Source organism: Panthera pardus, unplaced genomic scaffold, assembly GCF_024362965.1.
Source record: "Panthera pardus isolate Hobbes unplaced genomic scaffold, ASM2436296v1 HiC_scaffold_18, whole genome shotgun sequence".
Classification (NCBI taxonomy): Eukaryota; Metazoa; Chordata; class Mammalia; order Carnivora; family Felidae; genus Panthera; species Panthera pardus.
This window is the reverse complement of record NW_026526743.1, coordinates 10,995,135-11,021,387: the sequence shown is the minus strand read 5'-3', so window position 1 is coordinate 11,021,387 and position 26,253 is coordinate 10,995,135. Positions and strand designations below refer to the sequence as shown.

The 26,253-nt window shown below is 47.9% G+C and overlaps 1 protein-coding gene across 2 annotated transcripts; it reads right to left on the bottom strand.

The window, feature by feature from the left end:
• Positions 1 to 1,928: 1,928 nt before the first annotated feature.
• Positions 1,929 to 20,890, bottom strand: LOC109259351 (zinc finger protein 264-like). Of its 2 annotated transcripts, XM_019436928.2 has the most exons (5): positions 20,460 to 20,832; positions 19,176 to 19,358; positions 18,726 to 18,852; positions 9,346 to 9,441; positions 1,929 to 4,373 (listed from the first exon to the last, which is right to left on the bottom strand). In XM_019436928.2, the coding sequence occupies exons 2-5, from the start codon at positions 19,209 to 19,211 to the stop codon at positions 2,752 to 2,754; spliced, it is 1,881 nt and encodes a 626-aa protein (XP_019292473.2). In that variant the 5' UTR covers positions 19,212 to 19,358; positions 20,460 to 20,832; the 3' UTR covers positions 1,929 to 2,751. The 2 variants fall into 2 exon arrangements, with proteins under 2 accessions (XP_019292473.2, XP_019292474.2); XM_019436929.2 differs by lacking the exon at positions 19,176 to 19,358 and having other exon boundaries at positions 20,460 to 20,890.
• Between the last annotated feature and the right edge of the window lie 5,363 nt (positions 20,891 to 26,253).

Here is a 26,253-nt window from a genome sequence, read left to right as displayed (position 1 = left end):
CATTAAAAAAAAAACATGCAGTAGGAACTATATTAGTATTACTGAAGTATGCTTCAAAGTCAAGAAAATGAACATGGGCAAAAAGGGACATTAAATAATGAAAGGGTCAATAACCAAGATAACATATCAATACTAAATGTGAATGCACCAAACAACAGAGCTTTAAAATACCTGAAGCAGAAAATAATAGAATTTAAAGATGAACAGACAATAATGCTTCAGGACTTCACCATCCTCTCTGTGCAACTGACAGAAACACTAAACAGAAGGTCAGTAAGGATACAGAAAATTTGACTACTACCACCAACCAAGAGGATTGTGCAGGCATTCACAGAAATTCCACCCAATGACAGAACACATTCAAGTGGCATTTTAGAACATTCAAGAAGACAGACTGGGTCATAAACACACAACAAATTTAAACAGGCCAAATGTGAAACAAACCAGAAATCCAATAACAAAAGATAAAGAAAATACTCTACTAGAAAACTAAACAATAATCCATGAACCCAGTAGTCTCTTAAGGAGCTGAATAAACTGGAATTAAAATTAGCTGTGGTGGGGGATGCCTGGGCAGCTCAGTCAGTTAAGTATCCAACTCTTGATTTCAGCTCAGGTCATAATCTCATGGTTGGTGAGTTCAAGCCCCACATCGGGCTCTGCACTGACAGCAGAATTGGAATGTTCTCTCTCTCTCCCTCTCTCTCTGCCCCTCTCCTGGGCACACATATGCGCGTTCTCTCCCTCACACAAAATAAATAAATAAACTAAAAAATAAACTAAAAAAAAAAACACTTGTGGGATGAAGCTGTCACAATGCTATAAGGGAACTTTATAGTACTAAGTGCTTAAATCAGAAAATAAATGAGGAGCAAAAGACAACCAAAGCAAGTAGAAGAAAGGATATAATAAAGATCAGAACAGATGTTAGTGAAATTATATAAACAATACAAACAAATGAAATTAAGTGATGGTTCTTCAAAATGATCATTAAAACTGATAAATACCTAAGAAGATGGACAAAGATAGAGAGTGGACCTATTTCCAAAATCAGGTATCAAATGGGACAGAAGTATAGATCTTGCTGCCATTAAAATGGTAATAAGGAAATACTACAAGTCTACAAGTTAGAAAATTTAGATAAAACGGAACAATTCCTTGAAAATGCCAATCTTAAAACTATCCAATGTATCCAATATAAAAACTATTCTGAATTCAAGAAATTAGAGGAAAATTTCCTCAACAAAATATAATCAAATGGAATGTTTTAATACATAATATGTAAAAAAAAAAAAAAATTATACTCCACAACCAAGTGGGATTTATTCCAAGGATGCAAGACTGGTTCAATATTCAAACCTAATCAGTTAATACACTATATATCCATAAACTATAAAGGAAAAATCAGATAATCACATCAATTGATGGAGGCAAAGCATTTGGCAAAATCCAACGCTTATTCATAATTAAAAAAAAAAACAAACAACTCAGTAAATTAGGAATAGATGGAAATTTTCTAAACTTAATAAGAAAACTCCAAAAAGAACTTTTAACATTGTATTTGATGAAAAACTGAAAGTTTCCCGCCTCATTTGAGGAATCAGTCAAGGGCATCCTTTCTTACTACTCCTATCTGATATCACACTGGAAGTACACCTAGAGCAGTAAGAAAATAAAGTCATAGATAAACAGATGGGAAGGAAGAAATAAAACTCTATCTGCAGCTGATGTACCTTTGCAGAAAATCCTAAGGATTCTACCCAGAGAAATGGCTAGAAATAATGTGAGTTTAGCAAGGGTGCAGGTTACCAAAATATCATCCCCCAAACCAATGATCATTCTGCATACTACTGAAGATCATATGGAAAATCAAAGTGTAAAAATCAATGCCATTTACACTCAAAAAACAAAACACCTAGTTACAAATCTTAACAAAAATATACAGAGCCTGTATTGAAAATTATAAAACGGTAATGAAATACCAAGAATTAAATAAGTGAAGTACATCATAGCATGTACGATGTTCATGATGCTGCTTTTCAACAAACAGATCTACAAACCAATTTCTATAAAATGCAAACACGATTTTCTGCACCCTAAGATTTATATGAAAAGTCAAAGGAACTAGGAAAACTAAATCAATTTAAGTAATAGAGAGAAATCACTTTTACCTAATTTTGAGGTTTACCGTATAGCTACGGAAACTAAGTAAATAGATGGGATCAAGAAAAAGTCTGGGTGTTTGGGGTTTAAAACCAAATAAAAAAGTTTGTTTTCTAAAACTGTGAAGTCTTAACGTCTTAACTGGTGCAAGACAATGTGCCCATTCTTATGTGTGTATTTACCGCTTTGAATACCTGCCCTCTCGTCTGTCTAACTCTCCTGCCACTGAACAGTAATGAATGTATATACAAGACACACAAAGGGTCAAGGCCCGTGGCCTCTGAAACACCCCCCCTGCCCCAAGTAAACAAAGGAATCCATGACAAAGTGCTTGACAAAGCTTGACAGAGAAGCCTCACAAACTTTTCATTTCATTTGCCCTTCTAATCTCCACCTTCTTTTTATAAAAATTCCTGAGATAACGCTGCAGTGTAAACTAAGAAAAAAGTAGCTGAACATTTTACTTCCTGCATAATCAACACCGGTCTCTCCCGGATGAACTCTCAGATGCACAGTAAGGCTCTGGGCCGGGCCAATCTCTAACTGCATCTCTACACGACTCCTGACGGCCTGGGATGGATGATTTTCTCACAGCGAAGATACCTGGGGGGTCTCTCTTTGGTATGTTCGATCAGATGCCATGGTAGAGGTTTTCTCCGGCAAAAGGTTTTCCTCGGTGGTTACATTCAAGAAGTCTTTCCCCAGAAGGAGTTCTCGCAGGGTGACCGAGGACTGCCCGCTCGCGAAGGGTCTCCCCACTTCTGCTGCGCTGCCCCTGACGGGGTGTCTCCCGGTATGAATCCTCTGATGCTGAGTGAGGGAGGAGCTGCGACTGAAGGCCTTGCCACACTCGCTGCACTTATAGGGCTTCTCCCCGGTGTGGATGATGGCGTGCCTGATGAGGTTTGTGCTCCAGCAGAAGGATTTCCCACACTCCATGCACTCATAGGGCTTCTCTCCACTGTGAATCCGCTGGTGCCTCGTGAGCCCCGAGCGGCGGTTGAAGGCCTTCCCACACTCAGAGCACTCAAAGGGCTTCTCCCCGGTGTGGATGCTGAAGTGTCGGATGAGGTCCTTCCTAGTGCTAAAGGCTTTCCCACATTCTTTGCACTCAAAAGGTTTTTCTCCGGTGTGGGCCCTTTTGTGCAAGATGAAAGTGGAGCAGTGGGTGAAGGCCCTTCCACACTCGGTGCACACGAAAGGCTTCTCCCCGGTGTGGATCCTCTGGTGCCTCTTGAGGTAGGACCTGTGGTTGAAGGCCTTCCCGCACTCCAGGCACTCGAAGGGCTTCTCCCCCGTGTGGATGACGTAGTGGTGAATGAGGGCCGCGCTCTCACAGAAGGCCTTCCCGCACTCGCTGCACTCGTAGGGCTTCTCCCCAGTGTGAGTCTGCTGGTGCCACATGAGGTAGGACCTGTGTTTGAAGACCTTGCCACACTCGAAGCATTCGTAGGGATTCTCGCCAGTGTGGATGATGTGATGTCGAAGGAAACCCGGCCTGTGTCGAAAGACCTGCCCACACTCTTTGCACACAAAGGATTTCTCACCGGTGTGTCTCCTCTTATGCAGGACAAAATTGGAGCGGTGGGTGAAGGCCTTTCCACACTCGTTGCACTTATAAGGCTTCTCCCCGCTGTGAATCCGCTGGTGCTGTGTAAGGTAGGACTTGCGGTTGAAGGCCTTCCCGCACTCCATGCACTCGTAGGGCCTCTCCCCCGTGTGGATCATGTGGTGCTGGAGGAGGTGTGTGCTCTTAATGAAGGTTTTCCCGCACTCAGTGCATTCATAGGGCTTCACTCCAGAGTGAATCTTTTCGTGTCCAGCAAGAAGGTGCTTCTTATTAAAAGTTTTCCCGCATTCATTGCACTTAAAGGCATTTTCCTCTTCTTGAATCACGGGATCTTTACCCGATCCACATGAGTCACGGTCACGGATGGCACCACCTAGGGGGACCAGGTCCTGTGCAATCCGCGAACACACTCCATCAGCTGTCCCTAAACCACCACGTTCAGGGGTCATTTTCTCCCTCTGGGCTTCGAACCCTGGTCTCGAGTGTCCTTCCTGCGTTTCTGACGGTCCACGCTGATCCTTGGTTTGGCCCAGCTGGTAGTTCCCTGGGTCACCACGTCTTAGTTCCTGGAACAAGGCCCCCTCAGGCAGGGCTGGATCACAAGTGGTGGGTTCTATGGTCTTGGGTTTGTCCTTGTCACCTGAAAGAAACCCAATACACAAAAAGCCCTGTGAGTAATGACGACATGGGAAAAATAAAACTAGCGTTTCAGCGAAAGAAACGAAGATGAAAACAGGGCCCATCTCTGTTATGTTTTACTACTTCTGAACCTCAGGATTTTTACCCCTGGATCTTGGACTGTTGACTTCTTGAAAGGGAGACCCAGGAGAAGCCAGGCGAGGGGACAGGAGGTCTGAGGGGAAATACTACCACAATCCCATTGTGCATGCGTCTGCAGCCTAATTATGGTGCTGTGTGCTTCAAGATACCTCTATGCGTGGGCATCCCGCATGGGCACCTAGGAATGTATCCCTTAGTTTGGGACGGCAGGTAACTCATTAGAGGCCTCCAGTTTGTACTAAAGAGATAACTCGAGGCAAGGTCCAGCCACATAAGAAAAACCTACCATGAAATTAGAAAGTTGGGACTTTGAGCCACAAGATACCAGCTGGACCTCTGGAAAAGGAAAAAGAGCTAGACACTGAGTCCCACGGAGAGTAACTCAATTGCGCGTATGTAATGAAGGCTCAATAAAAATAGAAATAGTGATGCTCTGGCCAATCTCCCGAGTTGGCCATATCTGTGCACGTTATTGTCATACACTGATGCCAGGAGGGAACAAGTCACTGAAGACATGGAAGTTTTGTGTCTGAACACCTCTGGCCCTGCTTCTAAGCTGTATCCTTAATCTGTAACAAACACTGAAGGCAGGGGCGCCTGGGTGGCTCAGTCGGTTAAGCTCCTGACTTTGGCTCAGGTCATGATCTCGGTTTGTGAGTTCAAGCCCCGCGTAGGGCTCTGTGCTGACAGCTCAGAGCCAGGAGCCTGCTTTGGATTCTGTCCCCCTCCCTCTCTGCCCCTCCCCTGCTCAAACTCTCTCTCTCTCTCTCTCTCTCAAAAATAAACTTAAAAAAAAAAAAAAACAAAAAAAACCAAAAAAAAAAACAGGCAACAACAGATATTGGCGAGGATGCAGAGAGAGAGGATCTCTTTTGCACTGCTGGTGCCAATGCAAACTGGTGCAGCCACTCTGGAAAACAGTATGGTGGTTCCTCAAATAACTAAAAATAGAACTATCCTATGACCCAGCAATTGCACTACTAGGCATTTATCTACGGGATACAGGTGTGCTGTTTCAAAGGGACACATGTAATCCCATGTTTGTAGCAGCACTATCAACAATAGCCAAAGTATGGAAAGAGCCCAAATGTCCATCGATGGATGAATGGATAAAGAAGATGTGGTGTATGTATATGTTATGTGTATATTTATATATGTACATATATATATATATATATATATGTATATACATGTGTGTATATGTACACACACACACACATATATATAACGGAGTATTACATGGCAATCAAAAAGAATGAAATCTTGCCATGTGCAACTACGTGGATGGAACTCAAGGGTATTATGCTAAGCAAAATTAGTCAGAGAAAGACAAATATCATATGACTTCACTCCTATGAGGACTTTAAGAGACAAAACAGATGAACATAAGGGAAGGGAAACAAAAATAATATAAAAACAGGGAGGGGGACAAACAAAGGAGACTCTTAAATGTGGAGTATAAACAGAGGGTTGCTGGAGAGGTTGTGGGAGGGAGGATGGGCTAAATGGGTAAGAGGCATTAAGGAATCTACTCCTGAAATCATTGTTCCACTATATGGTAGCTTAGATGTAAATTAAAACAACAACAAAAACCTAAACAAACAAACAAACAAACAAACAAAAAAACACTGAGGGCAGAGTAAGAACAGATTTTAGGAAGTTTTTCTAGTCTTTCTAACAATGTGTCAAATCTAAGGATAGTTGTGGGAAATCTCTGAACTCCCACTGGTTTCGGATGACCTGGGAAGACTTGGCATTCTCGGGAGTTCTGTGTTCTTCGCCTTGAGCTTGGCTGTGTTCAGAAAGACATCAAGAGAGTTTTCCAGTAGGAGGTGCCCACGATGGGGGTCCCACTGGCAGCACAGGAGTCGCCCCAGAGAGGAAGTACCGAGGGTACAGTAGCCTCAGGGGACAGAATGTACAGGGGACCAAGAGTTTGAGGATGGTGTTGATGAGAATGCAGGGACAGAAAGGAGACAAGGGAACAGGATTCCCAAGGTTCTTGTGGGGGGGGGAGGGGGGTGGGCGGGAAGGGGACAGTGAAGACTCCCAGGACACGGCAGGAAGTGAGCAGGACTGGGCTGCATGTACTGAGTCTGGGAAAGAGACCAGCAAAATACACATGGATCTAGAGGAGAAAATGATAATACTTTACTTGAAGACATGAAGGAAGAGCTGGGTCAATGAACAGTACGATGTGGGGGTCAGAAGAGTCAGAGGAAGGTGTGTTGAAAGGGACAAACTTCCAGTTCCAAGGTTAAGGGCTAGGAACGGGACGTACCACACGAGGGCCCTAGCTACTCCTGCCTGCCGTGACAAGGCGCAGAGATGAGAGAGTAAATTGCAACAGTTCTCACCACAAGAAGAAACCTTTTTTCCTTTTTAATTTTCCTCCTTCCTTTACTTACACTGACATCAGGACCTGTTTCCACTAACTGAAAGAAATTCAAAGATTTTCACTCGTACGAAAACCACAAAAAGCAAAAATGGTGTTCAGCGTCTGTCGCGTCGAGCCGTCACAGAGGCAGTGGGCCCCCTGGGTGGCAGAGGTGGCCCACCGAGCTCCTTCACCAGAACAGTCCCTGACATTGAGCCGCCACAGCTCTGAACTGTGTCTGCGAGCATCTGTGCTTTCTCTCCACTTATTTTGGGCATCTGTCAGCAAGATGTGTCCTAGGGCATCAGAAAACCCTGAGAGAGATGATTTTTAAGTATAGAAATAGTAAAAAAAAAAAAAAAAAAAAAAAAAAAAATATTCCATATAAATAAATGCTGTTTTGGCTAATGAAAAGTTTCACAGGAACACTCTACTTTCACATGGTGGGGAAACCCGTACGGTGATGTGGGTCCATTATTACTTGACAAAACCAGGGGAATAAAACTTAATCACATAAAACTGACAATTCTACCCAAATGAGTAAAAAAAAAATTTCAATACAATTCCCTATAAAATGCCAACTGGGCCATCAAGGAACTTCACAGTCTGATGGTAGGACTTGTATGAAGGGTCAAACAGGCAACAATAAAAGGAAGGACACCTACCATGTCAGATGACAGTACTGCCACGGAATCACAGGCTCACACACTGTGGTACCAGCACACAGAGAAGACAAACGAGCAATGGAAAAAGAAGAGACTTTGGGAAACACACGCAGGGAGCTTTGGCAGACGGCAGAGAGGGCAGAGAAGCTGGGGGGTTGAAGAAGAGGAAACATAGTAAATGGAGCCAGAAAGACTGGTGTCGCACTGGAAATGCAAAACTGTACTCGTATCTCACAACAGACTCCAGTTCCACCTTGGATCGAAAGGTTAAATGTCAAATGTCTCTCTCTCAAAATAAGCAACAAACATTAAAAACATTTTTTCAGGGGCGCCTGGGTGGCTCAGTCGGTTAAGCGGCCGACTTCGGCTCAGGTCATGATCTCGCAGTCCGTGAGTTCAAGCCCCGCGTCGGGCTCTGTGCTGACTGCTCAGAGCCTGGAGCCTGTTTCAGATTCTGTGTCTCCCTCTCTCTGACCCTTCCCCGTTCATGCTCCATCTCTGTCTCAAAAATAAACGTTAAAAAAAAAAAAAATTTTTTTTTTTTTATAAAAACAAACAAAAAAAAATTTTTAAATAAAAAAAAGAACACAGTGGCAACTATCCAGTAAAAAACTTGAAAGTTTGCATAGCCTGGAATCCATCTACCTCACTCCAAGAAAACATCAAAGACGCTGTAACCACGTGCAGGATGACCTTCGGGGCGGCTCCGGGCAGCGCCTGAGCAGTGAGTACGTGAGTGCACGGGGAGCGGATGGGGGCTACGTGAGCCGGGAATTTACTGACCTTCTTTAACCATAAGGAGCTAGATATATGTATTTTTTATGTTTATTTTTGAGAAAGAGACAGAATATGAGCGTGAGCAGGGGAGGGGCAGAGAGAGAGACAGGGAGACACAGAATCTGAAACAGGCTCCAGGCTCCGAGCTGTCAGCACAGAGCCTGATGTGGGGCTTGAACTCATGACCTGTGAGATCATGACCTGAACTGAAGTTGGATACTCAACTGACTGAGCCACCCAGGCACCCCTTGAGCATATTTTTATGTTGAGTACAAAAAGGATGAAGTTACGCTACATAACAAACAAAACGAAGGAGGAAATAATTCCCCTGAAAAGGTGCTCTGGACTCCGGTTCAGGAAGCGGCCCCGGGGCCAAGGGCAAGACCCCCTCCGCTAGACGGAAGGCGCAGCTGCAGACTCGAGAGCCCGAGTGGGTGTGGAAGGGTCGAGGCTCAAGCAGGGGAGGAGGCGCACTGCACTGTCAACGCCTCGGTCGCACGGAGACACGTCCGTGGCTGGGGAAGTGCCAGCCGTCTGGAACAGAGTCTGAGCACGTGGGGAAGCGCAGGCAGGACCTGGAGCCGAGCCGACCAGAGGCACCACGCAGACGTGGAGAGCGGTGGGGAGGCCAGCGGCCCCCCCAGGGAAGATGATGGGAGTGAGCAGGGAGCATGGGGGCGGGGCTGATGGAGGCGGGAGATGCACCGGGCGGGACACGGCTGCACAGGACCTGGGGACGCCGGCCAGAGAGAGGCACTGAGGGCGGGAGGAGGCTTGAGCGGCTCTCCGAGGCCGTGTCCGGTCCCCAACTTGCCACCGAAACTTGGCAGGTGGACGGAGGGAGAGACATTACGGGTCCCTGGCCGGGCACGCGGACTCTGGGTCAAAGGGTTCCCGGCTTCCGAACCACCGGAGAGGCCAGAACGAGAAGCTTCCCGGGGAACCAGGGCCCGCGGTCCCCTCCTGGTCTGCAGCCTGCAGGGTCTCCCGCGCGCCCGCATCCTGGCTCCTACCTGGATAGGTGTTCTGGGAGAGGCCTCTCTTCGCCGTCCACGGCTCCTGCCCGCGCTCCAGCTGGCAGATGAGCTCCGGTCTGGGGACGGGACACCCTGGTCACGGAGAAAGAAAGAAGGCACTGGGATTTTTGGGAAAACAAATTAAACCTCTCAATCTAGTGTGGGACTTCTGGATATGGATATGACTTCAGAACGAAGCTGCTCCCATCCACATGAACACTGACTTGTCACCTGGAAACTGGCACAAACACCACTGCTGGGATCCAAAGACTTGAGACAGTAGTTCTGGCTGTGTAGACAGCACCTGTTTCCTTTGACTTCCAGCTCACAGAATCCCAGGGAAGAGGATCCCCTCCTTCCAGAGAGTGTTTTCTCGTTATTCCGAGCACGTGAGTCTCACCCACGTGTGCATCCACACCTCCCGGCACGTCCGCCTCACATCCAACGAACGCAAACCTCTGTAGGCGAGGCCTGGGTATCGGGAGATTTAAAAACCTTCCCAGCGGATTCTGGCATCAAAGGAAGGTCGAAACACCACTCTCTACCAACCTGCAAGTGGCTATGCCCCATCACCAATCGTTAGAGGAACATAAGTACACAACCTGGTAGGAGCCAGGACGGCTGAGTGGGTGGCATCCTGGGACTTTTATGAGGGAACCTGCCTCAAAGCCCTAGACCAGAGAGGGGGTAAAGAAACACACAGCTGGGCTGTCACTCGCCAAGCGGGGAGCCGGGATCACCTCTGAACTTACGAGACGAGAGAATGAACGTCCCTCAGGGTGAAGACTGAGCTGCTCTGTCATGTGGCTACTCACAGACGCAGGGAAAAGACACAGGACTGCAGAGAAGTCAATGGCAGAGGCACCAGGACCCACGGAAGGCTGTGCTGACAGACACAGAGCCACAGCCGGAGAGTATCAGTTGTCACTACGCAAACCTCACTTGCATCTGCTGCAGGCTCAGCTCGGGTGTCAAAACGGGAGTAAGACTTCCCTTCAGCTCTCAAGAGCCATGCCTCCTGTGACCCCAGGGCCTTTGCATGTGTTGGCCCTACTACCTAGCAGGCTGTTCTCTTCCCACCTTGTGCCTCTAGAGAACTCTAACTCTTCCGGTCTCGGCTCCCATGTTACTTCCGACAGGACTTCGCTGAAGCATGGCTTCATTAATCTGCCACATTGTTGTGGAGTTTCTCATCCTAACAATAAATGAAAAACTAGCATTTATAGGGTATAACCATATCCCAGGGAGTGCGGCAAGCAATTCAAATACGTTATGGTTTTTTTTTTTTTAATTTTTTTTAATGTTTATTTATTTTTGAGACAGAGAGAGACAGAGCATGAGCAGGGAAGGGGCAGAGAGAGAGAGGGAGACTCAGAATCTGAAGAAGGCTCCAGGCTCTGAGCTGTCAGCACAGAGCCCGACACGGGGCTCGAACTCATCAACCGCGAGATCATGACCTGAGCCGAAGCCAGACGCTCAACACACTGAGCCACCCAGGCGCCCCTCAAATACGTTATGTTTAAAGTGGAAATAAATTTATGGGATAATTTAAAGAACTGACATATTTAAAACACTGACTCCATTCAAAACAAAGTTTGCATCTTTACTGATCTTTTTTTTTAGATCCTAAGCAGAATCCTTCTGTAGTTTACAGGTGTGATGACCTAGGTCTGCAAGGGCTAACTCCCTAGTTGCCCCTGTATCGGCAAAAACCCATCTCATCCATCTGTTTTTCCATGGTCAAGTCTCTGGGTGGGTGCCCCAGGGACAACTAGGGTAAGTGGCTGTCGTGCCAGGCCAAGGTCCCCCCAGACTACCGTGCTGGGGTGCAGGTATGCCCAGTGAGCCAGCAACACTCAGTGCTGGGCTGCTCAGCTAGGTTCCCCAAGGGACTGATCGCACAGTCCCTTTTTCAAGGCGCATCTGGTGGAGTCCCAGCACTGGTCCCCTGTGTGGTATGAGGGATCTACTGGCCACACAGCCTGGGGCGCCCTCCTCAGATGATGTGGCACAAGAGGCTTCAACTGCTTCGAGGGCAAATCCTGCCATTGTTGCCGGCCTTACTGTTGTAGTCTGTCCCCCAACCCAGCAGGGATGGGACACCCCATTCTTGGAGACCCATGGTTCAATGTATAAGGGAGAAAAAAAAGCGTATGGGGTATCTTGTTCCTGCGAGGACACCTCAGGATGCATCTCCCTTTATGCCAGATTGCACAACCAATGTCAGGGCACCGGCCAGTGCATCCGGGCACCCCCGACCGCAGCTGCCCAGCAGCATGCCAGAGTCTCCTCCTTAAAACCACACTGACCCAATCAGAATGCCGATGCCGCCACCATGCTGCCCTAGACGTAAGCCCCGGCCCTCTGCGGCTGTCAGGGCACCCTACAGACGAGACTGCCACTCAACAGGGGCCACCTGGGACTGCCGGGAGCTCATCAGGTAAATACGCAAAGAAAAGGAAAATGACCAGGGACAGAGAGGTGACAACAAACAATTATGCTGGGGACCAGGGCCATCCCAGGGAGGCTGCTGCCCAGAGACCCCATGCCCTCCCCACCCCTCTCACCAGCAGGAGACAAATTCAATATGGGGCTGCAGGCAGCTAAAAGCCCAAGAAAATGAAGCGGGAGTAGGAGGGGTGCTTTAAAACTTATGTACCAAGCGAATACCAGGTTTAGAAAACAACACTCATCCTAAACTAGTGACTGATTTAAAAACAGTAACAAAAAGAAACCCCTAGATACACAGGAAGAAAATAAAAAATAACTAAATGCACAGTGTACAACTAAAACACTGTCTACAGTTTGGTGCGATTAGAAATGCAAAATTTATATGCTAAAAGTTAAGATAACAAATTATAATGATTCTGTATAGCATAATTATTCTGTATAATAATTCTGTATAGCATAACAAAATTTATATTCCAAAAAGATTATATTACCAAAACAAAACCGGGCACGGATTGGTTTTTCTGACTCTACAATATAGGTTCTGAATTAACTTCAGGATTTGCTAAAAGGCACCAATTGACAAAACTTCTTAAATTTAACCAATACCGGGGCTCAAATCCTAGTTATACCTGGAGATTCTTCTAAATTTAAACACAGCGCTGCCCAAACTTCAGTAGCTAATACAGGGGAAGAACAGGTATGTCTCACTTTATTTTTTTTTTATTTATTTATTTTTTTTATTTTATTTTTGGGACAGAGAGAGACAGAGCATGAACAGGGGAGGGGCAGAGAGAGAGGGAGACACAGAATCGGAAACAGGCTCCAGGCTCCGAGCCATCAGCCCAGAGCCTGACGCGGGGCTCGAACTCACGGACCGCGAGATCGTGACCTGGCTGAAGTCGGACGCTTAACCGACTGCGCCACCCAGGCGCCCCAGGTATGTCTCACTTTAACTGCAGATTTGCCTACAACTCCCTGCGTCCCAGCGCCCACTGTCCTAAATTATGCCCTATGGGCACAGGTGCCCTGACACATCACAGAATTAAAATACATTTCTGGCGCTTACAAACTGGCTTGGGAAAATGGGGCCCGCAGACCCCAATTAAAATAGTTAATACAGCCCAGTGGAAGCTGAAAAGGAGCCTTTTATCACATAAAAGCTGATCAATAAAGGAATGACCGTCCCACTGCTGCTCCACCTGACAGCCCAGTTGTGTCTGTGCTTGAACCCGGGACAAATGAAGGGCACCTCATGGGGGTGACTACAATCTTACTACTCTGGTCCACCACTGAGGGTCCCTGCTAGGAACGCAGCGTGTCCTCCCCTCAGTGTCATTATGCCCAAATTCCCAATGTGATCGTATCTGGAAGACAGGATCTTTAAGGAGGGAATTAAGGTTAAATGAGGTCAGGGGATGGGCCCCAATCTGGTAGGACTGGTGTCCTTGAAAGAAGAGGAAGAGACAGCCTTTCTGAGCCAGAGGAAAGGAGCCGTGAGGACACAGCATGAAGTGGCAGCTGGGAAGAGATCGCCATCAGACACCTCTCTGCCGGCACCTCGGGTCTGGAACGTCCAGCCTCCAGAATGACGTGGAAACAAAGCTATTGTTTCAGCCACACAGTGTGGCAGCCAGAGCGGACTCACACGATCCACACACCCAACATCCGACAGAGATCAAGGACATCATTCAATCCACACCCCGCTGATTCTGGGCTGAGAGCTCTGGCTAACCGTGCTGCCCGGTGCCTGCTCCGCCCCTCCTCTGCCGGCCTGTCTTTCCCCCGCAGGGAAACCCTTCTTCTCTCCTGGGCTGCCGGGGAGGGTGGCTCAACAACTCTGACCCGCACCCATCTCTGCAGACGAGATTTTAAGTGCCCCCACTTTCTCCCGGAGCACACGTGTGACGGTACATCGAGGACGACCTTGACCACAGAAGGTCATCTGACACACTCGGTTAGGGATACATAAACACAACCCAACATCTTTTAGTCCCTTTGTGGGATTAGTTATCTTATATTATAGTTTATTTATGTAACTATGAAGAGAGAGAGCACGCAAGCACAGGTAAGTGGGAGAGGGGTAGAGAGAAAATCCCAAGCAGGTTCTGAGCTGTCAGCTCGGAGCCCAACGTGGTGCTCAAACCCACACAAACTGTGAGATCATGACCTGAGCTGAAATCAAGAGTCTGACACTCAAACGACTGAGCCACCCAGGCGCCCCTGGGGGGTTAGTTTTAGATAATAACACTACTTAGCATTATCTGGGGTCTGGTTACTACATTCTTCATTTACACATTTTATTTAACCTCACCGGTGTTGACAGTTACAGGTCAGCCCACCTTAAATGAGGCTTCCTCCAACCAAGACTCCAAGACCTGTTCACAATACTGTTAACAGACGCTCCGGTGGGTGCCCTCAGAGACCCCTTCACTACAGAGGCTTTGGACGACCTCTTTCTCCTCGAGCCTCCTGGAGTCTCTGAATGACCAACGATGGCCACAAGGGCTTCTGATGGGACAACCGTCCCCAGTTCCAGCCTTGAGCAATACGCTGTTAAAACCACAGTGACTGACCACACACTAGGCCCTCCCGAAAACAGCCGCTCTCACAGACGGGAGCCTGCAACCTCCACGCCCAGCTGCCCACCGTGCCCTGGGTCACAGAAACAGCATGGCACAAGCTTGGCACCGCCACCGACGACTCCCTGAGACAGGCTGGAGCCCAGCCTGGGCCCCGTGGCACCCTCCCCTCGTGGGAGGTGGCGGCTTCTCCTGTCTGCAGTTCCCAGCCACATGTTCTGCTGCTGAAGGAGGTCACCTGTCCCCAGGCCCCCAGAAAACCCCTGGGAGTAACGGAGGGAATAGTTAGGGGAGTTTGGGGATTGTAAACGAGAGACTGTTTTCCGTCACACCCGAGGGGGCTCGGTGGAGTGTTGCTGCTTTCTAGCCCTTAGCCAGAACGTTCTAAATAAAACGGGACCTAAGAAACATCGCTTGGCCAAACTTCAGGGGGTTATTTTCACACCAGATGCCCTGATCAACAAACGGTCCCATCTCCACATTCATTATAAACTGCTGGGCCACTGCCCAAAAATGGACTCCTTCAGGGGAAAGAACTCGAAGACCCTCCCGTCTCACAGACACCCCCAAAATAAGTCAAAACCACGCATCTCTACACATACAAGGGCCACGATACAAGGCATGGCCAGGCATTCCTCGTTCCCTTCAGAGCTGCAGGCGATACTACTAATGGACACACACCTCACTTCTCCAATTACACAATGCTGGGCTCTGGGAAGAGAGAGACATTCAAGAGCTTTCGCGGCCCAAACATGCCCAAAATTGCTGGCTTAAGTAGAAGACATAACTCCTTTTCAAATCCCAGTGTGATAAAGAAACCCGAGTGGGTCTCTAGCTTGCCTTACAAAAGGCCTCTTGGCCTAACACCCCACGCTAACACCACTGTTTCAACCAAACGCGGCAAACACAGGAGGCGCCCAGCAACTTGAGCGGCCATTCACTCGCAAAGGATACCCCAGTCCCACACGTGGACAACACCGACCCAGACCAACACTCCAACGATGACAACTCCACGCCAACACTAAAACCTTCACCCCAGCATGTGTCCAGACTGCCTCTCCTAAGACCGAAATTAGACACAGAACCTTTTTGCTTTCTTCCATTAGGAATTCTATTATGTTCTTGAGGTGACTTTTTGGAACACTCTAAGGAGGGGCCAGGGGAACCAAACACATGCTTATAGCACTGGAATGTTCAGTTCCATCCCCCAACCTCTGGGCAGGCAACAGGGGCTGGAGACGGAGTTCAATCACCAATGGCCAGTGATTTCCTGCATGATGCCGATGTCATGAAGCTTTCGTCAGCAGCCCTAACTAACGTGGTTCAGTGAGTTTCCAGGCTGGTGAACACATCGAGGTGCAGGAAGGGTGGCAAGCCGAGACAGGGGGCATGGGAGCTCAGTGGCCTGTCCTGCACACCTCGTCCTCTGCGTCTCTTCCATCTGGCTGTTCCTGAATTCGATCCTTTACAATAACTGGGTAATATTAAATAAGGTGCTTTCCTAAGTTCTGTGAGCCACCCTAGCAAATTATCAAACCTGAGGAGGGGGTCATACCTGATTTATAGCCAGGTGACCCAGACAGGTGACGACCTGGACTCATGACTGGCATCTGAAGTGGATGTGTGGGAGGGGGAGGGGCTGTCCTAAGAGACCGAGCCCGTTTTAACCTGCGGGATCTGTGCGAACTCCAGTTAGTGTGTGGCAGAATTGCGTGGGGTCGAAAACAAGATTTTCATGTCAGAAGTGTTACTGAGTAGAGGAAAAAGAGATTCTTTTCGTTTATACACAACTAGCACACACATGGGCATGTATGTACAGACGTGCACAGGTGTGTACATATGTATGTAAATGCACACATAGAAACATGTAAAATACATGACAGCATTAACCTCTCTACATCATCTGTCACTAAGTCACCTCTATGAATGCAAATCTTGCAGGTGCAAATTCATACGGGGGGGATGCTGTGACAATTTACATGAGTGGAGCATGAATAAGCTGAACAGTCCACACAGTCAGTGCTCAGGGGATCTGTGATTGTTAACTGCTTTTGAACATGACCCATTTTTTTTTAATGTTTTATTTATTTTTGAGACAGAGAGAGACAGAGCATGACCAGGGGAGGGGCAGAGAGAGAGGGAGACACAGAATCCGAAGCAGGCTCTGGGCTCTGAGATAGCAGCACAGAGCCCGACGCGGGACTCGAACTCACGGACCGTGAGATCATGACCTGAGCCGAAGTCAGACGCTCAACCGATGGAGCCACCCAGGCGCCCCAAACATGACCCATTTTGAATTTTTCTTATTTTCTTCAAAGAAAGAATCCTGCATCATTCTGGTAAATGAGAAACCTAGAGTCTAGCCTTAGTGGAAGATCACCACAAAAACTCAGCAATGCCATCAAAATGCTGTTAAGTCCCAGTAAGCTCATGCTGCCTATTCATGGCTGTGGGCTCAAGGCTCCTTCTGTTTTAAAGGGAAAAGTGCCAACAACTGGAGGGTGGGGGTAGTAAAGAAGATGTATTAAGGTTCAGCACTAGGGGCACCTGGGTGGCTCAGTGGGTCAAGCATCCGACTCTTGGTTTCAGCTCAAGCCATCATCCTGGGGTTCGTGGGGTTGAGCCCAGGATGGGCTCTGTGCTGACAGGGGGAAGCCTGCTTGGGATTCTCTCTCCCTCTTTCTTTGCCCCTCCCCTGCTTGTATTCTTTCTCTCCTCCTCTATTTCTACCCCGCCCTCTCAAGATAAATGAGTCAACACTTGAGAAGAAAAAAAAAAAAAGATTCAGCACTAAATCCAGACTTGCCATCAAAAGCAATCAGAGGCAGGAAAAGAGAAGAAATAACGCAATCATCATATCAGGGTGTCTCTCAATGCCAGTTCATGTTCCTACACTCTCTGAAATAAGGTTTCTCAACCTGACATAATTATGTGGGTTACGGGCATGATTATTTAGGTCAAGACACTTCTTTGCAGGGAAGACAGGGAGGAAACTGTCCTGTGCGTTACAAGAATGTTTGGCAGCACTCCAGGTCTCCACCCACCAGGTGCCTGTCTCAGCCCCATCCCAGGGCGACAACCAAAATGTCTACAAACACTGCCCAGTGTCCCTCGGGGATGACATCGTCCCTGCTTGAGACCGCTAACCTGGAAGGCCATAACCGGGATGATGAGAGAAAGCGACAGGGATGGGGGAGGGCCCTGCATAAGATCTGGTGGTCAGGACACTGCTGGCGAGGAGGCGGGGACCGCGCACAGAAGGGTCACCGTCTGAGAGGCTGAAATGTCCACGAACACTCACCAGGCAGACACAACAGCAAGCTGAGGCCCGAGCCAGGTGTGTGCGCAGGAAACAACCAGACACCCCGCACAGCCAGAGCAGGGGGAGCTCAGGGAGAGCACGGAAGGGGAGAGAAGAGCTCAGCAGGGCCAAAATGCACTTTCTATTTGTAAACGTTTTGTTACAAAATATTTAATCTGTCAAACTTCTCTAATTTTGTTTTTGCCTCTTCTCACTGAGACCTGACTCCAGTTCTCCAAAAATCGGCACGTCTTCCCCTAAGCTCTGGGGTCTCAGATCGAATGGCCTCGTGGTGACTAACCTCAAGCAGAGAAACATCTAAGCTGGCGTTTCTCAACTGGGCGCCCTGGATTCTGCAGGCGGGATAATTCTTGAGGGGCCCGTCGTGTCCATCGAAGGAGGTCTCCAGCATCTCCGGACTCTAACCACCAGATGCCAGTTCCACCCACACCCAAGGCGCGACAACCCAGAGTGCCCGCAGACGTTGCCAAATGGCTCCTGGGGGCAAAACTGCCACCCGCCGAGAAGCACTACTCTAACCGCCTCTCTCGTCCCGGCAGACGATCCCGGCCCTGGAAACAAGTGACAACCATGAGGGCACGTGAGCACAGAGAAGCCCCGTCACTGGGATCACCTCGTTTACAACAGTACCTGTCGGTGCTGAAGGCAAAGGCCTCCGGGGGGCCTGACTCCCTCCCTTCCCGGAGAACTTCCCATCACTCCCTGCCCTGCTGGCCCTGCTGAGGACACTTGAGCCAACCAGGCTCAGCCTGTCAGCTCCCCCTCTGGAATGTGAAATGAGGACCTCAGATGGGAGACCAGTCTGTCCCGGGCACTGGGGTGAGAGGTCCAGAGGACCTCGGGCTCAGGTGGCCATTTCTGCCTCAAGGACGCCCCACACAGCCCCGCAGCAGAGTAGGGAAGAGAAACAACAGAAACAGGCAAAGACGCAGAGGTGCGGAATCTGGGGGCCACGCCTGGAGACAGAAGGTCCTCTGACAACGAGGTGGCAGGTCCCCCCCTAGGGTGGAGTGGGGAGCACTTACCCAGAGACACCAGAAGTCCACAGTTTTCCAGCATCACCTCCTGGTACAGGGTCTTCTGGGCCGGGTCCAGCTGCCCCCACTCCTCCTGGGTGAAAGTCACGGCCACATCGTCGAAGGTCACAGATACCTGGATGTCAAACAGAGGTAGCAGCGTGTTGGTGTTGGGGTGCTGGATGGGATCGGGCCTCATCCCTACATCCCTGATAAAGGTACACAGTGATCAAGGCTCGAATCGCCAAGAACCTCGTGAGCGCCAAGCTCCGTGCTGGGCTCAAGGTGGGGGTGGACACAGCAGTGTAAGGGAGAAGCCTCCTCCACGGGAGCCACCGGAAGGTCACACAAGACAATGGAAGTGACGGGTGGACTGGGAGATGCAGACACCATGGGCCCCAGGACGTCAGAGGAATGAGTGAATGATGACAATAACAGCATTGGTGACAACGGCAGTACCTGAGCCTCACTGGTCCTGCTCGCTGCCTGCCCCATGCTGAGGGGCACATCCTGGTTAAAGCGACTACAAGTCCCCAGTCCGTAAGTCAGTCTCCTGTGGCTGGAATCCAAACTCTTGAAAGCCGACACTTGCCAGCTGTGTTAACCTTGAAGACATCACTTCATTTCTCTGAGCGTCTGTTTCTGGATCAATACAATAATAGTTCCCGCTTCACTGGTCGCAGCCGTGAGACTTACATAGAGATGACTCAGCTCAGCTTCTTTGGGTTCTCGTTTCTCCCACAGCCCCCCCCGGGCGGGGGGGAGGGGGGAGACATCTCATCACCTCCAACCAGTCCCCGAAAGGCTAAGGGAGTTCCCCCAATTCACCCGAAGCCTTGCCTCTCACAAACCAGAGGCAACATGTTAACCGCTGCTTACTCTTGTACAGGGAGGAAGAGAGGGCATCGGGAATTCCTCCGTAATCACAGTGATTACGATGTACTGACATTGGGAAGCATGTGCCCCAACTTTTGTCGTTAAATACATTTCCATCAATCCTGAAACTATTTTCGTGAACGTGGGCAGAGGAGCAGAGCCCTCAGCACTGACCTCACAAGAACGGCACCTGGAGGGTTGGCGCCTCCCTGGGTAACCGGCAGGGACCGGACCTGCGCCGCCCGCTCCCCACCTCACTCCCGGGGAGACTCCACCAGGAACCATGAGCCTCCTTCCTGAGCTCTGACAGCACTTGCCCCGAGGCCAGGACACTTCGGGACCAGGGAGCACAAATGGCTACGGAGAACACAGGCTTTGGCCACGGGAAGAAGGGCCTCTGACTGGCCGCCAAGTCGGTGCTGGCGGAGAAGGGGTGGAGCATCCCGCCCCCCGCCCCCCGCCCCAGCAGCTGGGACCACCGCAACCTCACTGCCCCTCCCGGGCCCCCTGAACTTGTCTCTGCCCGGAAAGCGGGCCGCCCCCCCGCCCGACGCCCAAGGTCACCTGTTAGAAGAGGGCAGGTGGGGGCAGCGTGGGTCCTCCCAGATCCCGTTGGGGGCGGGATTTACCCTAAGACTGACGGGAGTCCCAGGCGGAAGCATCATTCGTTCTTTCCACAACTTACAGGCGAGCCCGAGACCAAGCACTCCACGGAACCGGGGGTCAGTTAAGCCGCAAGCCGGCCCCACCCTCCACACCCCGCGAATGCGGAGATCGGTCCAGCGGACGTCGGGGCTCCCGGCCCACCGGGGGCCCGTCTCCGCCCTCGCACAGACGCAGCAACTCCCGACGCCAACGTCCACTGACCTGGGTCGGGCCGGTCGGCGGCGCCGCCATCGTGGGCCCCGCGGGTCGAGCAAGGCGAAAAGAGGCGAGCGCCCGGGCGGCCTCGGTGTAAAAGACACCACGACTCGGGGCGCCGCCCTCGGCGACCGAGGGGATGAGGGCGGCCGAGAGGCCGCGGCCCGGCGAGCGGCCAGGGGGGCACACCCGCTGCAGGGAGTCGCGGCCCCTGCGAAGCGCGAAGGTGAAGCCTAGCCTCCTTCCCTGTTTGGTCCCCACGAAAGGCCTAAGGAGCGGCGCTGGCACCGCCCGCGGCCGGTCAAGGCCGTCCCAGGGCAAACGGCTGAGGCAAATGGCGGCGGCAGTGAAAACCCCGGAAGCCCCGCCCACGTACGTGAGCCGCAGGAAGCGCCCCTGTTCTTGGCAGGCATTGGCCTCCGATGCCTTCTGGGTAATGTGGTTTCCCTCCTCTGAATCCAACCGGGCAGGACGGACTTAACCAGGCGTCTTCCTCCGAGGGGAAGGAGCACAAGCAAGCGATCAACCGATCTGCCTTTTTTTTATTTTATTTTATTTTATTTTATTTTATTTTATTTTATTTTATTTTATTTTATTTTATTTTATTTTATTTTATTTTATTTTATTTTATTTTATTTTATTTATTATTATTTTTAACGTTTTATTTATTTTTGAGACAGAGAGAGAGCATGAACAGGGGAGGAGCAGAGAGAGAGGGAGACACAGAATCTGAAACAGGCTCCAGGCTCTGAGCTGTCAGCACAGAGCCCCACGCGGGGCTCGAACTCACAGACCGTGAGATCATGACCTGAGCCGAAGTCGGACGCTCAACCGACCAAGCCACCCAGGCGCCCCTCGATCTGCCTTTTTAAGTGGCCACAACTCGGAGGACCAAGGGGTAGGGGTGAAGCCTCCATTCTGTGCCTGGGAAGTTGAGGCTCCGGAGACAGACATTTGTCAGGGTGGAGGCCTATGAAAAGGCGAAGAACTGGCCTTCTGCCCCAGCTGGCCTGGTGACTTCCTTTTTTCAGTACCACCTTGCTCGATCCTCTTCTAGGGAAAGAGACCAAAAAGTAGCTTAAAAATCCTCCCAAGGAGGGAGCGCCTGATCAGCTCAGTTGGTTAACCATCTGACTCTTGATGTAGGCTCAGGTGATGATTTCACACTCTGCCGAGAGTGTAGAGCCTGCTTAGGATTTTCCCTTGCTCTTTGCCCAGTCCCCACTCGTGTTGTCTCAAAAAAAGAAAAAACAACCACCACAAAACCTCCCAAGGAGGACACTGAAAGTCCCCTTTCACAAGTTGCACACTCTCCAGGGACTTATTTAGCCTAGGGCCTTTTTCATAAGGTGAATGAACTTCTGAGTCGTATAGTTGGCCCAGATTAAGGAAGAATGGTTTTGGCATCCTGTGAGGTGGGGAGGAGCAGATACAGGAGGCTTAGAGGGAAACTTAGGACTCCAGCTTCCAGCATGGTCAATTTGAAATGTCCATGAGACCACGAGGCATGTGTTACATAGGCAGTTCAATGACAACATTGGAAAAGAGTTCAGCTTTGATAAAATAAAGGAAATTTTCAGCTTTTCACGTTTGTGGGCCTTGCTCCTGGGCTCCTGGGGAAATTATACTTTAACATTTACCAAGGTCACAATGGCTTGGCATGGGCTCTGTTTCTGCCCCAAGCACATGTTGTACATCTGCTTCACTGAAAATAAAAATAAAAATAACAGGGGCACCTGGGTGGCTCAATCGGTTAAGCACCTGACTCTTGATTTCAGCTCAGGTCAAGATCTCATGGTTCATGGGTTTGAGTCCCACATCCAGCTCTGCACTAACAGTGCAGAGCCTGTTTGGGAATTCTCTCTCCCTCCCTCTCTCTCTCTGCCTCTTGCCCACTCGTGTTCTCTCTCTCTCTCTCTTTCTCTCAAGATAAATAAATAAACTTAGAAAAGAAAAAGAACGAGAATGTAGCATTCCAAACATAAATATAAGAAAAAGAAAAAAACCTCCCTGGTTCCCCTAAGATTAGTCATATGTATTTGCACATACTAAAAACGTAAGACAAAGTCTGAATTTTTGGAATGTCCTGGGTCATAATGTTAATTAATAAAGAGTTACAATTCATTGTGTGTGTGTGTGTGTGTGTGTGTGTGTGTGTAGCACTGTACCAACCGTTCCTTCCCCAGAGCACCCTCTTCTTTGCTTTGTGAAGACTGTGTATCCTAGGTAGCTGTCTTAACATGAGCTCAAATAAAACCCTCTTCCTTTCTCTTTAAAATTTTAAAAAAGGTTTGTTCATTTTTGTGGACACTCCCGTGTATTTGAGAGTCGTTAGCTTGCACTGCTATTCCAAGTCATGACACTAGGTAAGACCAACAGAGGAATGAGTGTAGATTGGAGAAGAGAACGGACAGAGCATGAACCCTGGGCCAACCTGACTTTGTTAAGTTGTTGATGTCAAGAAACCAACAAACTCACATTAGGGGTTCTGATGTCCACCTAGAGGTACGTTAAGCAATCTAAGAAGTCACCATTGGTGACTTTTTTTTCATAACTGTGGAGCTGAGAGAATCAAATGCATCTTTGATGATTTGAGGATGGGTACAGATTCAGAACTGGAATCAGAGAGTATAGAAATGCCCTTCAGATTTAATATTTCTAAGATGAGAAAAGCATAGCAATAAGTTAATTAGGTGAAGGAATGAAGAACGTATGAAGAGTTCTATGGAGAACTAGTAAGATATGTTTTATAAATATTGACATGTATACATCTTTTATAACTATGTGTATGGTGTATATGTGTGTATCGCATATACATATGTAGTTGTAATATGTATATATGAGATTTATTTCAAGAAATTTGCTTATGTGATTGTGGGGCACAGCAAGTTTCAAATCCAGAGGGCAGAGGGTAGGCTAGTGAGTGGCCTGGAAACTCTCCAGCCAGAGGTAATGCTGCAGTCTTGAGGCTAATTTCTTTCCTTTTAAAAATTTTTCATATTTATTTATTTATTTTGAGAGAGAACGAGAGAGCACTTATGCACACATGAGAGCAGGGTAGGGGCCCAGCGAGGGAGAGAGAGAATGTCAAGCAGCCTCCACACCCAGTGCAGAGCCAGCAGCAGGGCTCCATCCCATGACCCTCGGACCACGACCTGAGCTGAAATCAAGAGTTGGATGCTCAACCCACTGAGCCACCTAGGCTCCTGGAGGCTGAACTTCTTCCTCAGGGAACTCTTACTTAAACCCTTAAGGCCTTTTCACTGATCGGGTAAGACCCACCCACATTATGAAAATAAAATCCTTTGCTTAAATAAGCCAATTGGTTGTAGATGTTAAGCACATCTATAAAATACCTTTACAACAACACCAAATTAGTGTTTGATCCAATAATGACTGGCTAGTATAGCCTAGCTAAGTTTACACATAAAACTAGCCATCACATTCTACTTCTTGTCAACTTGGCACTCAGATGCATCTCCTTAAACCATACATAATTTCCAAATAAAAATGGTGAAAAAAAAAAAAGACATACTTCTGTCTAACTAGATCAAATCTGGTATTGGTCCATTGGATTTTATATGATGAATGTAATATGATCTAAATTAATCTATTGATCTAATTTGTGTGTGTATACGAGAGGTAGGGGGGAGAGAAAGCATGAGCAGGGGACAGAGGGAGAGAGGTGATTGGGGGGGAGAGAGGTAGAATCTTAAGCAGGCTCCACACTCAGTGCTGAGCCCAATATGGGGCTCGAACCCACAACCGTGGGACAATGACCTGAATCAGAATCAAAGAGTCAGACGCTCAACCAACTGAGCCACCCAGGTACCCCTGTATTGATCTAATGTTAACTTCTCTGACATTAGAAATTGTCTTCTGATTGTGTAAGATAATATCTTTGTTCTCAGAAAATACAAATATGAGACATGAAGTTCTCAAATGGTTCAGAAAAGTATAAATTGATGGATAGCGGGCAGGGAAAAGGATGAATGATAAACCAAATGTGACAAAAATGGGAATTGGTAATTTCTGTGTGAAGAGTATACAGAGTTTCTTCATGCTACTCTTGCAACTTTTCTGTAATTTTGAAATTATTTACGAATAAAAGTATATATGTTTCTGTGTGTATCACTGATTAACTTCTGATACTTTGTTTATTTTAACTATTGTTTATTTCCTATTTTTCCATCTAGCTGTTGCTCCATGAGTGCAAAGGTCTTCCTTTTATTCACTGCTCACTGCTGTATCCCCTCCCCCAACTTCTAAAAATGTCTAGCACAAAGCAGACACATCATAGACATTTCAGTAAGATATAATGGAACATTATATCTTAATCTTGAAAATCATCTTGATTTTCATAGAGATTATGATTATAGAGAATCATAATCTTGAAAAGTTATGTTTTTTAAAGCAATGCAATTGATTTTTTAAACTACAATTTGTTTTTGAATAGGAAATGGATGCATATGGCACAAAACCAAAATGATAGGACAAGATTAGCAGTGAGAAGCTTTATTCCTACCTATTCCTTGATTCACAGGTAAGCAATTGAATGGCTTTGCTTTAAACAAAGACAAATGTACATCAGAGTTTTCCCCATTTATTAGCCAAAGGGTAGCATGACATATTCAGTCTTGGGCTTTATGTATTTTTGCCTAACACTATATCCCAGAGATAGTTCCATACCAGTATATGAAGGGTGTCTACATTGTTCTTAAAAGCTATAAGCCCTTTAAACTTCTGCAGAAGGAGTCTGCAAGATAAGAAGCAGACAATATTCTCTGGTTTCCCGCAGCTGCAAGGGAAGCAGATGTAGTCATAGCTAACTTTGTAGAAGCAAATGTCTAGAAAAGAGTTACATATGAACTGGAAAAATAATGCCTGACCTCTGAAAAGTCTGTTGTTCTGATTTATTTCTCTATTTAACATGCATGGCTATGGTAACAGTATTTAATTGTTTTTCTTTTCTCATAGGTATAAAGCCCTAATACATTGGGGTGTCTGGATGGCTCAGTCGGTAAAGAGACTGGCTTTGGCTCAGGTCACAATCTCACGGTTTGTGGGTTTGAGCCCCACATCAGGCTCTGAGCTGAACGCTTGCTCAGAGCCTGGGGCCTGCTTCAGATTCTGTGTCTCCTTTCTCTGCCCCTCCCCCACTGGTGCTCTGTCTCACTCTGTCTCTCAAAAATAAATAAATGTAAAAAAACTTATATAAAAAACCCAAAGCCTTAATAAATCTGTTAGCCAGAAGTGCATCCAGGGAGTTCTACCTGTACACAGCCACTATGAAAAAGGACTCTGAAGACTGCTCAGGTAAACAAAGACCATGACCATTATTGTTCATTTAAGTGAACAGCAAATATCTTTTGGGTTTTACAATTTGCCATGATCTTTCTTTTTGCTAGACCTTCAATTCCTTTTTTAAAAAAATTAGCCAAATTGGTTTTTTTAGAGCAATGTTGGGTTCACAGCATGAATGGAAAGTAATATTCCCATGTACCCCATCCCCACACGTTCAAAACCTCTCCCACTAACATACCCACACCACGGTGGTACAGGTTATAACTGAAGACTATACATCATATCATGATCATCCAAAGTCCACAGCTTACAACAGGGTTTACTCTTGGTGTACATTCCATGGGTTTAATAAATGTTTAATAACATGTATCCACCATTATATCATACAGAATAGTTACACTGCCCTAAAAAAAAAACAAAAAACCCCTCTGTGTTCTACCTATTATTCATGCCTCTCTCCCCTTAATGCCTGGTCTGACTTACTGCTGCCATAGCC

What these genes read in the sequence shown, in the direction of transcription:
- LOC109259351 (XM_019436928.2), bottom strand. Translation starts at nt 19,211, where the DNA reads ATGGGGCAGGCAGCGAGCAGGACCAGTGAGGCTCAG. An exon ending in GCAGGACCAGTGAGGCTCAG is followed by an intron (nt 18,853 to 19,175) that starts GTACTGCCGTTG and finishes TTTGACATCCAG; the next exon opens with GTATCTGTGACCTTCGACGA. An exon ending in TGGACTTCTGGTGTCTCTGG is followed by an intron (nt 9,442 to 18,725) that starts GTAAGTGCTCCC and finishes CTCCGTGACCAG; the next exon opens with GGTGTCCCGTCCCCAGACCG.